This window comes from Sinocyclocheilus grahami, unplaced genomic scaffold, assembly GCF_001515645.1.
Source record: "Sinocyclocheilus grahami isolate Dianchi unplaced genomic scaffold, SAMN03320097.WGS_v1.1 scaffold442.1, whole genome shotgun sequence".
Taxonomy (NCBI): domain Eukaryota; kingdom Metazoa; phylum Chordata; class Actinopteri; order Cypriniformes; family Cyprinidae; genus Sinocyclocheilus; species Sinocyclocheilus grahami.
In genome coordinates this window covers 1,809,906-1,827,473 of record NW_015505621.1, presented here as the reverse complement: position 1 = coordinate 1,827,473, position 17,568 = coordinate 1,809,906, and the positions used below count along the sequence as shown (strand labels likewise).

Here is a 17,568-nt window from a genome sequence, read left to right as displayed (position 1 = left end):
GCACGGCCCCTGTTCTCAATCAGGTACACTACAACCCACTAAATATGCTAGTATGCAGCCATCAACTCAAGTACAGCGCTGTGCATTGATTATTTATTCATGACAGCTGTAATCAATATAATGGGTTGAATGCAATATAATTCAATGTGCACATTCAGCACTTGAACAGCACAGAGCAGAATCCACAGAAAGCACAGCTTTGGAGTCCCACATCCATGCATGTATGCATGAGGTGAGTGGTAAAAATCTGAGCTGTTAATCTGAAAGTTGTAGGTTTGAACCCTATTAGAGTTCATCCATGAACTATAACCACTGTGCACTAAGTGTGTCAGCCAAACGGCTTGCCGCAGTCACCCAAGTTGTGATCCCAAGCCAGACCCGGTGATCAGCACAAATCTGTATTGATGTAACGTTTGCATTGCAGAATTAGTGTTTTTAAGCATGCAAATCCAATTACTGCCCCCTCAGCGGCAAATTCAGTTACCCGATGATCCAGAGCACTTGGCTCAAGCTCTAACAAGCCAGTGCAGCACATGTTCTCCATTATCCTAATTGAGAGCTACACACTGTCACACTAATGGTGGGAGATAGAGACTGGTCTCGTTTGAGAAGAAAAATGTGATTAATGTCCATGTCATGATGAAACGTTTGTGAGATTAGTCATGCTTCACTTTTGCGGTCTAGCTGTCATTCTTTACATTTGCCCATGTAGAAAAATCAAGGTTTTATTGCCAACTTTTAATCTTAGTTTACATCTAAAGGACTTTATCTTCTAATGGAAGGATAACCTTTTTTAAATTTGTAATCTTAATATTTTTGTTACGCAGGAAGCATTTTATGAAAGCAGTAAGAGAAGCAACTTTGTGAATTGTGGGTTGCACTGGTGACTTTGTGACAAAATATAAATGTTTAGGTTTATGTGTGAACTTACTTTTTTTGTGACAATCTTTGTGCTATTTGGTTCTATTAAGAGACATTAATACTTTTATTCAGCAAGGATGCATTAAATTGGTCAAAAGAGACAGTAAAGACATTTAAAATGTTACAAATTTCAATTTCAAATAAATGCAGTTTTTAAACTTCCTTTTTATCAATAAATCTGGAAGAAAATGGCGAAAAAACATGGTCAATACAAAATATTAAGCAGCGCAACTGTTTTCCAGTGTTATTTTAGTATCATTGATATACTATTATAGTTTTTGTTCATATTTTTAATGAGATATTATTTTATATTTCCTGTTATCATTTTAATTTTAAACGTTTTTTTTAAATTGTTTTTTATTTTTGTAATTTTTTAAAACAAATGTCTGCAGTTTTATTAATTTTTATTTATTGGTTTTAGTTATTTTACTTCAAGCAAAAATAAGAAATGTTGCCTTTGATATTATTTTAGTTAAATGTATTTGATTTCAAGTCACAGACATGATTTAGAATTTTTAAGTTAACTCTAATAACCCTGTTGTTTTCAACATTTACAAGAAATGTTTCTCGAGCGGCAAATCAGCATATGAGAATGATTTCTGAAGGATCATGTGACACTGAAGACTGGAGTAATTCAGCTTTGAATCACAGGAATAAATTCTATTTTAAAAAGCTTTACATTGGAAACTTTTACTTTAAATTGTAATAATATTTCACAGTTTTCCCAGTATTTTTGATGAGCATAAGAGACTTCTGAGACATAAGACACAAGCTTCTGAACAGCAGTGTACAGTAGAATAAATTCAAACACACAGTTTTGTAAGGTCTTGATCAGCTTTTATTGATTGAGGTGATATTGCAAAGAGCAGCACCTTTAGCTTTCACAGTATCATTGCTAACAGCTGTTGTGTTTCATGTTAACAAACCGAGTCTTATCATTGAGTCAGTGCATTATGTCTTAAGGCAAGAAGTATACTAGAAAGACATCATATCATTTGAAATAATGAAATGGAGTTACAGCTCAAAGTACGCCTGCGAGTGATGATATTATAGCACCATTATTGCCAAACAACTGCTGAAGAATCTCTCATCGTTCGAGTCATTAGCAGCATAAATGTACTTGCACTTTAATTCAAACGCGTTATAGTTTCTGTTTCAGTCGCGACGGCTCAGCATGGCTCCAGACCACACATGCAAGTCAGTCATTACCATGCATGCAATTATTTTTGCCAGATGCATCAAACGCCATTTGCATCAAATAGAATTATTTCTAAGAATTGATTATAACTAATTCCCTGTCAAAGTCATTTGCATCAGTCTTTTCCTTTGATTTCCTTCTTTGCCTGCGGACTGACTTTCTCCACCTTCTTGGTGACTTTCTTTTTCTCCTGAGGCTTTTCCTCGGACTTCTTCTCTTTCTCTGTGTCAGGTTTGCTCTCCTTGTCTCCATTGGTGATGGTTTCCTCTATTCTGGTTTGGACCTCTTCTTTCGGACTGGCTTCTTCCTTTTTTTCTTCTTTTTCTTCTACTGGTTTCTCCTTTTCTGCTGATTTCTTCTCGTCTTCTTCTGAATCGCTCTTTTTGTCGCTCTTCTCTGAATCAGCCTTCGTTTCCTCTCCTCCAGACTCGTCTTTCTTCTCTTCATCTCCTTCGGATTTGGTCTCCTCTTTTTCATCAGCTTCTTCTTTCTCCTCCTCATCATCTTTGGTTTCTTCTTTACTCTCTGCCTCTTGTTCTTCACCACCCTCATCCTCCTCTTCCTCTTTCTTTTCTTCTTCGTCTTTCTCGCTGCCTTCTTTCTCTGCTGTTGGAGATTTATCACCGCAGAGTTCTGTCTCCTCGATCACTTCCACTTGTTGTTCCTCTTCCTCCTCGCCTTCTTCTGCTTCTTCCCCCTCTTCTGCTTCCGCTTCCTCCTCAGCAGCTTCTCCCTCTTCTGCTGTTTCTTCCTCTTCTCCTCCTTCTGCCTCTTCCTCTTCTTCCGCCTCAGGAGCAGCAGAACTCACTTTGGCCTCACTGGCGGTGACAATCTCTTCCTTCTTTTCCTCCTCTTCACCCTCACCAGCTTCTTCCGCCACTTCTTTAGCCACCTCTGCCAGATCATCGTCAAGGTCACTCTCTCCTTTGGTCTCCTGGATGATCTCCTCCACTATTTTATGTTTGACCTTAGAGGTTTTAGGCTGGCTGTAGGCAAACACGGGGGTTGAAATACTTCCGGAGACGGTACGGAAGCGCGTCTCCTCACCCTCCAGCAGTTTCCTACATTTGAGAGAGAAAACTGTCATTAATCAAATCAACGACATGCAATAGAGCAAAAAGGAGCACAACTCTACCTGTAAGCTGCTATTTCAGCATCCAGTGCCATCTTGACGTTAAGCAGATCTTGATATTCCCGAAGATGACGAGCCATTTCCCATTTTGTTCCTTTCAGATCATTTTCCAATTGGTGAATCATTTCCTGTTGAAGCAGATGCAATAAATCAATTCACAACTTCATTAAATTGCATTTAAATTTAAACAAGAAGTACTGACTAAAAATAATCTGTTCACTTTTATGAAACAACTTTTAATAAACAACTAAATTAATTAAAGTTCTCATTTGGTTCTTTTAGTACCCAGTGCAGCACCCCAAATCTGTTTGATGAACTTGTTTTATAAATTATAGCAGGTCTGGCTCAAACTAAGTCAACAGGCCACTAAAATGAAATCCTGCAGCGCTAGTAAAAAGTATGCGCACTGCTCGTTGCGCATGATTACGCACGCAGTGCGCAAACCACATGTGAAATAATGGCTGCGGTTTAAAACCTAGTGTGCAGCATTTTTGGGCCATCGTATATTTTGCAACACAGCCATGTGCCTTTGAATCAGCAAATAAACACACACTAAGAACAAAACACTATCGTCATATCATGAAAACTACGTAAAAGCATTCGAAAGCCAGTATTTCAACTGCACTATTTACACTTCCATCATACTAGTGCAGAAGGATTTGTTTTGAGTTTTTTTTTCCAGATCTTATACAAATCATAAAACAACGAGAACACATTTTAATTCTTTCGAATTTAAATTAGATGTAATGATTAAACTGCGTAAAATATATAATTGTGTATTTTATTTTTGTATTAATTTATTAATTAGTGAATTTTTTATACATTTAATATTTTAAGTTAAACTTACAATCTATTTACTTTTTTTTTTTTTTTTTTTAAATAAACTGACCTGATAGCTGGCAACGTCGGTGTTGTGGCGGTCTTCGATATCATGCAGCTGCCTTTCCAATGAATCTTTGGTGCCACGAAGAGCCTCCAGCTCAATGTTCTTGGCTTGGATCTGACGGCGGTAGTCTGCGATCTCGTCCCGTATGGACTTCATAGCATCCTTGTTGTGTTCCGAGGCGTCCGTCAGCATGGCATAGCGGCACTTGAACACCTCTTCGGCCTGCTGGAGGTTCTTGGAGGAGAGCCCGTCCAGTTGCGCGCGGATCTCCCGGAGCGCAGAGGTGATGTCGGTCTTCTGGAGGTCCCTCATCTCCACCACCGGCACCTGCGCGGCTTGAAGCTGAGCCAGAAGCTCGCTGATCTCCTCCTCGTGGTTCTGCCGCAAGAAGTCCATTTCGTTCCCGAGCGCCTGGACCTTCCTTTCCAACTCCTGCTTCATCAGAAGCGAGTCGTCCTTGTTTTTCTTCATGCCCCGGATCGCAGCCTCCGTGTGCTCTCTGAGCCTGGCTTCATCTTCGTAGCGCTCCCGGAGCCGCTGCAGATCCTCATCCACGTGGTCCGTGTCGAGCAGCATCTGCGCCTTCTCCACGTGAAGCTGCTCCAGGGCGCAGCGCAGGTCTTGGAGCTCGCGGTCGTACGCATCGCTTTGCAGGGACTGCGAAAAGTTCTGCTGCTTCAGCGCTTGGATCTCTGCCTCCAGCTGTTTGTTTTGCTCCTCGAGGAAGCGAACCTTGTCGATGTAGCTGGCGAAGCGGTCGTTGAGCCCCTGGAGCTGCTCCTTCTCGTTACTGCGCACCGGATCTCCACTGAGCGCCGCGCTCAGCTCGAAGCCTTCTGGAGACGCGAGCACGGCGGGGCTGTACGCAGCCCTGGATGCGGCCATATTTGTGGATCTTTTGAAAGACATAGGACTGCTTTTAGCCCACGAGCGCATAGTGGAGGACGGCGCGCGGTTACTCCGTGTCTCCAGAGCCCTTCTGCGGGAGGCCACTATCATGTCCATGGTGAATGGTGCTTGTGAATTGGTGGTGTGGTGAGGGCATGGTTGCGTTCTGTCCTGTTGTATTTATACGCCGGCTTACTTTGTCAACGAGGCAGGAGCAGCACCCTCCCCTTGGAAAATCGATGAAGATGGAGGTCGTTGGGTTGCTCAGCAATTCACCTCAGTGCCCCAAAATAGTCGAAGTCTTTTAAAATTGTATAAAAGGTGAAGTCAAGAGGCTGTGACTTTCTGCATCATTAAAACCGACTCAGATGCATCACATGTTGTTTAGTGCACTTGCAGCATTTTTTCTCTCTTTTTAAATCACTTATTGCAGCTAGACTTTATATGCTCACTCTAGCTGCAATCTTTATCTACATGATTAAACGTGTATTGTGTCTGTGAAAAGTTTGGATAAATTAAGATATTTTTAATGTTTTTGTAAAAAAAAAAGTCTCTGCATTTATTCAATCAAAAATACAGTAATATTGTGAAATATTATTACTTTTTCAAAGAGCTGGTTTATATTTCAATATATTGTAAAATGTAATTTATTCCTGTGAAGCAAAGCTGAATTTTTAGCATCATTACGCCAGTCTTTTACCAGCCAATTATTTTAACTTCTTTAAAAATCATCTATCTTTCTATAAATTTTGTGATTTTATGTGAAAGTAAAAGATTTAAAAATGCTGTTTTGAGTACAAAATATTTATTTGCTCCATCAGTATTTAATAAAAAGAAATACATATTTCCAATCCTTGTGTTGAACTTGCCTTTAGCCCTATTCTGAATTAGCTGTGTCCTTTGGATCAAACCACCAAGTTAAATGCCTTGCAAGTGCAACATTCTTTGCCAATAAATTTAGCTTCGGATTCATTTGAAATATCTTTGGTATTTTTATGCATGCAAACTTAAGCAAAGTCAGGTTTATTGCACATTCAGAGCAATGCAAATACACAAAATGCAGTTTCCACAGTGAGGTGAAGTGAGTGAACAAAATATAATAAATACTTATCACAGGCTGAACGACGCAGCACTACATTACAAAAAAAAAATCAAGTGAAAATAAACAAACAAGCAAACAAACAAATAAATAAGAACATAAAGTTAATGACAAGATAATAATAATGCAAGGTTATTATAATTTTAATAAAAATTTGACCTTAAAATGTATGAAAATATATAGGGAATTTTTAGATGCTGTAACTAGTTATCGTTGTTAATAAGATTCTTTTCTGTTTTTAGTTTAAATAATAATGGCTGACAATTTTTTTTGTTACATGTCATTTTATTATATATGTAATAAGTTTATATCATTTTATTATATATTCTATTTAGTCTCTGAATTAATATGCACTCATGAAACTGCATGCATAATAACATTTACCTCTTTAACTGATCACTTTATTAAAAATATTTTGCTTTACTATAGACACTGACGCTCTTGAATCGGTGCACATGCCAAGACAAAGCCATTCGGCTGTCAGCCTGAGCTGATGCACTGAGGATTTGGCCTTCTGTTGTCAGGAATTTTCAATAATGCAGCAAAGTACCAAGGTTATAAGAAGTTTTCTAATTCATTTTACAGATCACACAGGAGTCTTTTCACTCCAATGCATAATAAACGACCAAGAGCCTTCCTATAATAATAACTACATCTTCCTCATAAGGAAGTTCCCAGAGGATCAAAACGCATCTTGAATACTAATGTAAATGTATATTAAAAGAAGTTTAGCAGGGTGCAAATCTCCAAGATGTTGTGATATTAATATATGATGATGATAATAAGACTAACCCAATAAAACTGCAGTTTACCATGCACTTAAATAATTTAACCAGATAATAGCCATGGCGAGTAAAATCAGCACACATACTGGCAGCAGTGAGGCATGATGGGAAATACAGTACACATATGTCAGAGGTTACGAGAAGCTTTTGCAAAGGAACTTGATCAATACAAATTATAGGTAATCAATAGAAGATATGAACCTGACAATCAAGAGAGGAAAGTGGCCTTTTGCTAATGACAGTTATGCTCACATCCAGATTTAGCTCTTGGATGATGGAAGCATATATAACACACACACGCACGCACGCACACACACAGTCTGGTCCGCTATCCTTGTGGGGACTCTCCATAGGCATAATGGTTTTTCTACTGTACAGACCGTATATTCTATTGCCCTACACCAACCCTACCCCTAAACCTACCCCTCACAGGAAACTTTCTGCATTTTTAGATTTTCAAAAAACTTAATTCTGTATGATTTATAAGCTTTTGTACCCGTGGGGACCACAATTTAGGTCCCCACCGTGACACGAGTCCCCATGAGTCTGTGTGTAGTCAGGTTTAAGTCCCCTAATGACAGTGATGCTCACATCCAGATTTAGCTCTTGGATGATGGAAGCATATATAACACACACACGCACGCACACACACAGTCTGGTCCGCTATCCTTGTGGGGACTCTCCATAGGCATAATGGTTTTTCTACTGTACAGACCGTATATTCTATTGCCCTACACCAACCCTACCCCTAAACCTACCCCTCACAGGAAACTTTGTGCTATTTCAGATTTTCAATACACTCCATTCTGTGTGATTTATAAGTGTTTTGAAAAGTGGGGACATGGGGTAATGTCCTGAAAAGTCACCTTCTCCTTGTAATACCTATGTCATACCTTTGTCATTATACAAATGTATGTCCTCATTTGTCACAAAAACGTGCACACACACACACACACACACACACACACACACACACACACACACACTCTCTCTCTCTCTCTCTAGTATCTCATTCGCCTCATATGTCTGACTTATGTTGATTTCGTGATAGGGAATCGCCTGCCGCAGTGGAACACTAGACGCTCGAATGTAATTGTAAGGCCCAACAAAGTTGCTTTTTGCCGGCTATACAATTGCACAGTCATGCTTTTGAGTGCTTAGACAGATGCTTCAACCCAGGCTGCGAGCCAATAGCGCGCTGCAGAGATGCTGAGTCAGCGCCAGAGACACAACACAACACAACACAGCTCGATTACCGGAGCAAACGAACGGGAATGTAAGACAGATAGTACTACACGAGGTGTATTTGTGTGTAATGGAGGAGAAAATAAACGTTTTCTACGCTGAGAAACGTAAATATATAGCTACTGGTACTAGAAAGATGTTTGCATTATTACAGTCTCTTTTGGTTCGCTCGCTAGGTGTTCGCGAGGTTAAAGAGTGGTGGTTTGAGTATTGCATTTCTCACTCAAGCCCAGCGGAAGCGAACAGTCTTCCCCCGGCCGTCAGCATCTCTCTCCTCCCGTCAGACTCAGCAGCACCTGACAGCACTGTTTTTCCTGCAGACTCACACGCGCGGTCTTCCTTCAGGTCGTCTTCTGCACAAGCTCCGCCCCTCTGCAGCACACGACTGCACTAAATACTCGAAATACTGCCCATGAGAAAGTCTGAGAAAGATAACATTACAAAACACACATTTGTTTTTCTCTGCAATGTTTCTGTACTAAGCTAATGATATTGTATACCCCCCAAACACTCGTATAAAGTTTCTGCATTTTTAGATTTTCATCAGCATGTTAATGAGCCTGTTTAATAAGCTGTTTTCCTCGTGAGGACCGTTAGCTGCTCAACACTGTGGGTGATTGCATGTTTTACTAGTCTTGTGGGGAAATGTGCTCCCATGATGTAGACAAAACATAATTTTCTCATAATAAATAACGAACTACAGGGTAATAAAAACAGGAGAAGATGCCCCCTTAAAGGGATAGTTCATCCAAAAATGAAAATGTGATGTTTATCTGCTTACCCCCAGGGCATCCAAGATGTAGGTGACTTTGTTTCTTCAGTAGAACACATTTGATGATTTTTATCTTTAACCGTTGCAGTCTATAAGTCGTATAATGCCTGTCAATGGTAACAAAATCTATGAGAGTAAAAAAAACATGCACAGACAAATCCAGATTAAACCCTGCGACTCGTGACGACACATTGATGTCCTAAGACACGAAACGATCGGTTTGTGCCAGAAACCGAACAGTATTGATATAATATTTGACCTCTAATACACCACTATGTCCTACTGTCTTTGGGCGCGTGCACGGCATCCGGTGCGTGAGGTGTGTACGCGCTACATCTTGGATGCCCTGGGGGTAAGCAGATAAACATCACATTTTCATTTTTGGGTGAACTATCCCTTTAAGAATAAATTGTAACATATTTACCTAAGATTAGATAGCATGTGCAGGATGATTATGCATTATGCAATGTGTTAAAGGAATAAATGGAAACATTTCCTATTTTAGTCGCCACAAAATATAAAATTCAAAGATGAGCCTTTATTATTGACTTTTACAGATTTGTTCATAATTGTTTACAGATATCTTTCTCATATACATGCATGTATAGGCTATATACAGCGGTGGCCAAAATGATTAGAAAACTATTATTTTCACCAGCTAAAAATGGGTTTAAGTCAGTTATTTCTATCTTTTGCTGTAGTGTGTCAGTAGGAAATATCAGTTTACATTTCCAAACATTCATTTTTCCATTACTTGTAGTAATTCAGTGAGATATTTGTCTGACAGCAGCCAGTGCTGCACACAGAGATCTGATCTGATCATCATCAGTCTGTCTGGAATGACATGAAGAAACAGAACAAACTGAGACAGACTCAATCCAGAAGAACTGTGGCAAACGTCTCCAAAATGCTATTGAAAAACGGGCAAAAGCTGATTTAAACGCAAATGATGGTCACACCAAATTTTAATTTAATTTAAATAGAAGTTAACTGATAAAGAAAATCTATTTATGACATTAGTTTTTGACAGTATCCTCATTTTACAGCATTTTAACCTAAACTGTTAACAGTACTGTAGCTTTGCAGGTAGGTCTCTTGAAGCATCTTGGAGACTTTGCCACAATCTGTGCTGAAACGTTCCTCTCAGACTCTTCAGATCAGACTGAAATGATCTGGAGCAGAAGCAGCACAACGTTCGACAGATTTACTCTTATTGTTCTGCTGTTGACAGTCGTTTTTCATCTTTATCTCATTGAGATGTGGACAGGCATGTGTTGATGATTTCACTTGTCTGACACCAGGAAGTTGCATAGGTTCAGAATGAGATATTTTGCAGTGTAGTTTGAATAAAGGCTAAAGAGGAACCTTTACAGTAAAGTTACAGTAGGCCTATGTTCTCATACAGTGAACTCTTATTTCAGGTTGAGTAAAATGTGACTCCTCATGATATGATCATTGTATATTGATCTTTTCACACTCACCTATGCACACTCAAATCACTACAGCAGCAACCTAATGAACTATACTGTCACTAATAATAAATCACTAACAAGAGACGAAATCAACAGCTCATGATCTGATAGCATTACTGTGGATGTTCTATGTGCTTTTATGATCTTCTATGATCAAATGTCTCTTCAAACAAGCATTTGAGGAAAATCTTTTTCTTTGTGTCTGTCCTCTGCGTCTCACTGTCCGTCTGTAGTGTGTATGTATACAGCGCCCCCTATTGGTGTAATATCATAAATCATAACACCGGATGTTTAATAATGCAGCAGGGCTCACAGCCTTATGAATGTTTCTGAAGCTTCATTTTTCAGTTTAACATCTAATTACTCTAGTGAATGTAAAACTGGGATTAAATCCGTAGAATCCGAAATGATATTGTAATAGTTTCTTTCTTTCTTTTTTAATTTTCATATTTTAATGTGTTTTGAGTAAATGTATATATCTATTTATATTTGTATACTTGCTATATATACTTGATAAAATATATATTTGATTTCTTCATATTTTGTAGGTATTTTTGTGCTTTCTGGATCTGATCCAGGTCTCTTTTGAAAAACAGTTTTTTTAATGGGACTTCATGGTTAAATAAAAATGAGTGCTGTCAAACGATTAATCGCGATTAATCGCATCCAAAATAAAAGCTTTTGTTTACATAATATATATGTGTGTACTTTGTAGATTTATTATGTATGTATAAATATACACACATACAGTATATATTTTGAAAACATGTACATGTATTTACATGTATATATTTATATTCATATAATTTATATTATAAATATATTTAATATATAAATATAACATATTTTTCTGAAATGTATACATGCATGCGTGTGTATTAATATATACATAATAAATATGCACAGTACACACACATTTATTAAGTACACTAAAACGTTTATTTTGGATGCGATTCATCGCTATTAATCTTAATTAATTAAACCTGGTCTTTTATCACTGCACATACACATTTAGAAAACACACACACACACAAAATGAATAATGAGCAGTGCCACTTTGTGCATATGATACGTATCATGGGCCGGAGATGTCTGAGGTAAAACTGTACTATCGTCCTGCTGCAGAGCTCTTATGAGGTGTTTAATGCTTCTGCCAAAGAACAGAGTGAGTGTAACTTTATTACTGCAGTGGATATAAATCTCCCACAAATGCGTGTGTGGTTGACACTAACACACACACACACACACACACACACACAGAGAACTACGTCTAAGACCATTGAGCCCAGATGATTAACAGCTTTCATTGTCATATCCATTATACGGCTGTATCGGGACACCTGCCTCACTCGCTTCACTGTAAAAACAGGACAACCTTGGGTTGCATGTGAATTATTTACCATGCATTTGGTGCAAAAGATGCTGCATTCTGTCTAGCTGCACCGATGTCACCTGACCTTTACCCTCTATCCAGGACCTGAAAGGCAACACCCAGAATCTGCAGTGCTTTCCTCCTCTCTCTCCCTCTCTGTCTCAGTGCTATATTGGCAACGCAGTTACCGATGAGGAGAGGTGGTCCCACTTGTGACGTGGGTCAGTCCAGCACTGCATTGCACCCAGACCACACCCCACAACACAAGAGAGGCCACACCACACCACACGCACCTTCCGAATCGCTGCCTATATTTGAGCCAGTTATGCTGCAGTGCCGGTTCAGAGCGGATTGGGACGGCTCACTACGCTACAGTTCATTAAGTTCATTTGCTGTATTCTGCCAAGCTCTTGGATCATCTGATCTGGGTGCTGAAATGCTCAATAATGCACAGTGCTTGTCGCTGAATGAAGACATCATTTGTGTGGCGTTAAAAGCAGTAAAATGCATTAAAGTAACAATGAGCTACTGCTAAGAACGGGCTGACGAAGAATAATATTATAGCACAGCATCAGCTTGTGATGCATAAACACACACAAACTGCTAAAACAGATGTATTGAGATTAGATTTAGTTACAATGTTATTGTAAAGAATGCACTGAAAAATGTTGGTGCAGGGCTTATGTTAAAACATTTTTTGATTAGGAATTGCTAGTAAATTGAAAGTAACACATTGAATTAAATGTGCAATTTTAAAGTATAGAAAGACTGAAATAGTATATTTTAAAGGAAAATGTAGTCAAACAATTGAAAAATAATTGTTTTACAGTATACTAATAAGTGTATTTTTTTCATCTCTACTTTGGTGCATTATTTGTTCTGCACTGTATGTGCTATAGACTTCAGTCATGTGACTTTTTAAAGAGGCATGCTTTTATTTTTCTAAGCAATAGATTGGGCGGTTTTGCATTGTGATTTTTATTTTTTTTCAACCATGAACCCATTCAAGATCAGATCATGGTTGAAAGTAATAAACTACAGTAGAAACTACACTGTAAAAATATATGTTTTAGAAGTTGTAAATTTAAGATAAAATAAAATTTTTTGGAGTATATTTTATAAAACAATATTTCAGTCTTTCTACTTCAAAATTGCATGTTTAATTTAATGCTACTTGTCAATCCATGTAATTATTTGTGAAATTTACTAGCACTTTCTCAGTAAAAATGGTTTCTACACCAACTTTTTTTAGTGTACAGTGTACTTACTGAAAATCAGTGGTGTAGGATTCATTTTGAAACAATTTTCACTCAATTGCTAGCAAATTTCACAAATAATTACAAAGAAAAACAATGCCGAGTAACACACACAATTAAATGTGATTTTAAAATTTGTAATAGAAAGACTGACAAAAAAAAAATAAAAAAATGGAACATTCAATACAGCGCAAGTTTTGCATTCATATTTATGCATTTGATAGACACTTTTATCCAAAGTGCCTTTCCAGGGAATGGAACTTTTGATGAACTTTGCAATATCGACAGTTATAGAACTGAACTGAATTAACATTGAACTAAACAGAATAATGACATTCTTTTTATCCTCTTTAGAGCTGCTTATAGCTAAAATTGAATTTGTTATATAATTGAATAAATTGACAACATTGCCTAGTTTTACAACTTTATTAATGTGAAGCTGATTTAAAACAGTCTGTGTTGTATAAACCCGTTAGTAAATGTTGAAATTAAGATTATTAAATGCATTAGTTTAGAAGGATTGTTTATTGTTATTTCATGTTAAAGGGACAGTTCACGGTGACCCAAATATGAACTTTGTGAACATTGGTTAACTATTAATTTTTTTTAATCTGCTGAACACAAAAGAAGATATTTTGCAGAATGTTCGTAACCAAACATCTGCTGGTCCCCATTGACTTTCATAGTAGACTCGTTTTCCCCATACTATGGAAGTTAAGTTGTTTGGTTACAAACATTCTACAAAATATCTTCTTTTGTGTTCAGTGGAAGAAAAAACTCATACAGGTTTGGAACAACTTGAGGGTGAGTAAATTATGACAATTTTCAATTTTGGGTGAACTATCCCTTTAACTAATGCAGTTAACAAATGGAACCTTATTGTAAAGTGTCACTGTATTGTTTATTTTATTTATTTATTAAGATTTCAGGAGAAACATCCAAGCCAAAACTGATACTTACAGTAAAAGAACTCTGTGAAGTCACCTGAGCTACAAAAGAGCAATATTATTTTCCTCTTGGTTGTTGTAAAATAAATGATCTGCGTAAGGAAAGATCGATATTTGACTGAAAATATCTGTTGAATGCGCTATAAATACTAACACCGGGAGGGAACAAACCTCATGACCCCGATAGAAAAATAAGGACCAAGCACTTGATTCTGCTGAGGAAACACACGCTATTGATTGTTGAGAAAATGGATATTTTTTTTAACAGCACAAGCTGACGAGAAGATTCCTGAGGAGGAGGTCAAGACGAAACCAATGCGTGATTTGGGTTAGAAATATTAAGAGAAATTGACAGGAAGGATAGAGTGTTTTGCGGAAAATGAATATAGTTGTAAAAGGTTATTTGAAAGTGGCAGGAAACATCCAAATCGAAGCCTACAATACATGCAGATTTCCATACAATTGTTTTATCAGTCAGTCAAGTATCCCAAACCCTTCAGTATTTTCATACCTTTAGCCTCTCATTTGATAAAAGCTTCAGCACTTGACACCCTGCAAACAAGCCTGCGGTGGCTCTTTACGGGCCCACTTAGGGCTAGCCTAAGGGCCCCATGCAGGCTGGCCCTGCACAGGAAGCCCTCACTATGCCCACACAGGGCCCGCACTATTAATCTACAACAATAAACCTGTTTCACTATAACTTAAGTCTTTGGAAAAAAACAGTTATCATACATCAGAAATGGATGCGGTCAACACATAACTAATGTCTGTATTGTCAAAAATATCAAATCAATGGATTTATGAAATTCAAAATAGAAAGGGACACTCTGAAAGGGACTACAAATCTATACAAATATAAAAATAATACAAATTAACATAATAAAAAACCCCAAATTATTACGTTGACCTCTGCTGAAAATGTTTTGATGTGCTAAAGTATTCTTTGGCGGAGCTCACTCTTCCCCTGAGGTCTCCCAGCTAGTCAGCAGACGGTGGTAGCCCTCCTTTCATCCACCCGATCTGTCTCTTGAATTCCGCAGCCACTCTCAACTTCAGAAGCAGGAGGACTTGGCTGAAACGAGCACTTTCAAACAGCCTCTGAAAAGCAAATCGGCCTATATCAGGGATCCTCAAATCTGGCTCATTAAACACACTTTCCTGCAGGGTTTAGCTCCTACTTTGATCAAAACTCACCCACCTGTGATTTTCTAATGATCCTGAAGACACTGATTAGCATGCGTAGGTGTGTTTGATTAGGGTTAGAGCTGAACTCTGCAGGAAAGTGGATGTCGTGAGGCAGATTTATTTGAGGATCCCTGGCCTATATGAAACAACAGGTTCTGAAAAGGTGTCTTTTGGTTTGAGCCAAAAGTGAGTGACTAAAGAATGGCCAGTCAATGTTAGTATTCTCCCAGTTGCATTACAGGGCTGCCTACACAAAAACCTGCATGGGCCCAAAGGTACAAAAGTTGCTTTGGGCCATCATTGGATTAATGTGGGCAGTCGCCTAGTGTGGGCTGCTCAACAGAGAGCCCATGGTGAGCCCAAAGCTGTGGGCTCTGGGCCTGTTTAGGTTTGGTGTGGGCTGGCCCTAGACCACTGTGCCCGCAAAACCCCCGCAGGGCAGTCTGTCTCATACAAAACTTCAAAACCTTCTGCAGATGTGGAGCTCTGAAGTACAATAGCTCCCCTAACTGGACACTATCAGCACTGCTTTACATCAGAATGGTCATACATCACCAGAGAAATGCATCAGACATTTTGTATCATTGAAATATTTAGATATTTTGGCCCACAAAATGCAATAAAGAAATACATTTTGTGTGTCACTCAGTATTTGTTGATGAAATTCTAAAGTTTTTTTTTGTACAATATGTAAACCATGACCAGTGATTTGTAAACACAGACCTCGACTATACAATGCTGTTTTTATTTCTTTGCCAATTGTGTTTTTGCCCAAATATTGCAGTTGCAGACTTGTTAAAATATAAAAACAATTAGAATAGATCATTTTATGTTTACATATAGACAATAATCCTCTATTTCTACAATATAAGAATAGTTTATTTTCCTGTCATAATGTTGTTTTTTTCTTAGCAGTACACAGTAAAGTATTACCGTAACATCTTCCTCTGCTAACTGTGTTTGTCGTCTGTTAAACACTCCAGGATACTTTGGCTTTGAGTCTGAATGTTTTGTGTGCTGGGCCGGCTAAAGGTCACATTCCTCAGTCAATGACCGTAAAGAACTGGTTAAAAACAACAATGAAAAAAACCCAGTACAAAAATAACCATTTCCCCTATTTTTAGCAAATTAACATTACACACAGTTGGCTAAATATATAAATTAAATGGCGTTCTGTAATGTTGACAGCTAACAATCACTGGTCAGATTCCATTAAAGCTGTTTGTGACCCAAAAAAATAAATAAATAAATAAATCATACTGCTAATTAAATTATTATTATAATTTTTTTTTTTTTAAATCAATTTAACATTATGCACAATTGGCTAAAATATATAAATTATTATTATTTTTTTTTATGTATTCTGTAATGTTGACCGGTAGCAACCTTCTGATTCCATTCATGCTGTTTATGATCCAGAGTCCAGAAAAACATCCAGGCATTATATTTAACCTTCAATATAATGATAATAATAATAAAAATAATAATAACCTATTGTTAAACAAAAATAAATCAAATCAAATCAAATAAGATATTACATTTGTAGATCTATGGCATTATTGATACCATAATGTTCACTCTTTTACGCTTTTCAGAATATCTGATCTGAATAAAACACTGAGATTAAAGTATTGAGTATAGAGAGAACACTAGATGGCCCTCTGTCCCTGTCAAAAACAAAGACTATCAAGCCTGGAGCCCTTTGGAGGCCTGGGTGAAATGACTCTTAATTTGACATTCTATCATTAGGCCTGATTCATTCTGTGTGTATTTCAGTTCTCCTGTTTACATCTGAAGTGCATTAAAGATTGTCACTGATATGTTGATATTAAATGATATTTAAAGGGCAATTAAGTTACACGTAAAATATTCAGAGCAGTTTTATCTTGTTTTAACTTGATGATTGGATCAAACTGATTCATCCAATCCTTGAGTTGGTACAGAATTGAAGGCAGAGAATGACAGAATGTTCTCTCAACACATTTGGTTGGCAACAGAAGGTCTCTGTGTTTGCAGAAGGATCATGGAATTTGTTTTGTTCGAATAAACCAGAGACACAGAAGTGGCAATCATATGAGGCGGGTAGTTAGTTAAATCCACACTTAAACAGCTGGGGCCCTGCAGGAACCGGGGGATGGGGAAGCCAGCCCTTCAACATACAGCACTTTCTGTAACTGTGTGTTTTCTGTTCTCTCGTTAGATAAAACTACACAGGACCTGTGACACGTCACTGATTGCTTTCTGGTGTCAAATCCTTGTTTTGCCTATAAACCTACACATGACTGCACAAACACACACTCACAGAGAGAGAGAGACAGAGACACAGAGAGAGAGAGAGAGAGAGAGAGAGAGAGAGAGAGAGAGAGACGCAGCAGTTGCTGTAACAATAGAAGATTCCAAACATTCTTTC

The 17,568-nt window shown here is 37.9% G+C and overlaps 1 protein-coding gene across 1 annotated transcript; it reads right to left on the bottom strand.

Annotated features, from left to right (window-relative positions):
- Nucleotides 1-1,928: 1,928 nt before the first annotated feature.
- On the bottom strand, nucleotides 1,929-5,164 carry nefmb (neurofilament medium chain b). The gene is made up of 3 exons (XM_016233996.1): nucleotides 4,141-5,164; nucleotides 3,255-3,379; nucleotides 1,929-3,180 (listed from the first exon to the last, which is right to left on the bottom strand). The coding sequence occupies exons 1-3, from the start codon at nucleotides 5,140-5,142 to the stop codon at nucleotides 2,235-2,237; spliced, it is 2,073 nt and encodes a 690-aa protein (XP_016089482.1). The 5' UTR covers nucleotides 5,143-5,164; the 3' UTR covers nucleotides 1,929-2,234.
- Between the last annotated feature and the right edge of the window lie 12,404 nt (nucleotides 5,165-17,568).

What these genes read in the sequence shown, in the direction of transcription:
- nefmb (XM_016233996.1), bottom strand. Translation starts at nt 5,142, where the DNA reads ATGGACATGATAGTGGCCTCCCGCAGAAGGGCTCTGGAGACACGGAGT. An exon ending in CCGACGTTGCCAGCTATCAG is followed by an intron (nt 3,380 to 4,140) that starts GTCAGTTTATTT and finishes CTGCTTCAACAG; the next exon opens with GAAATGATTCACCAATTGGA. An exon ending in GCTGAAATAGCAGCTTACAG is followed by an intron (nt 3,181 to 3,254) that starts GTAGAGTTGTGC and finishes TCTCAAATGTAG; the next exon opens with GAAACTGCTGGAGGGTGAGG.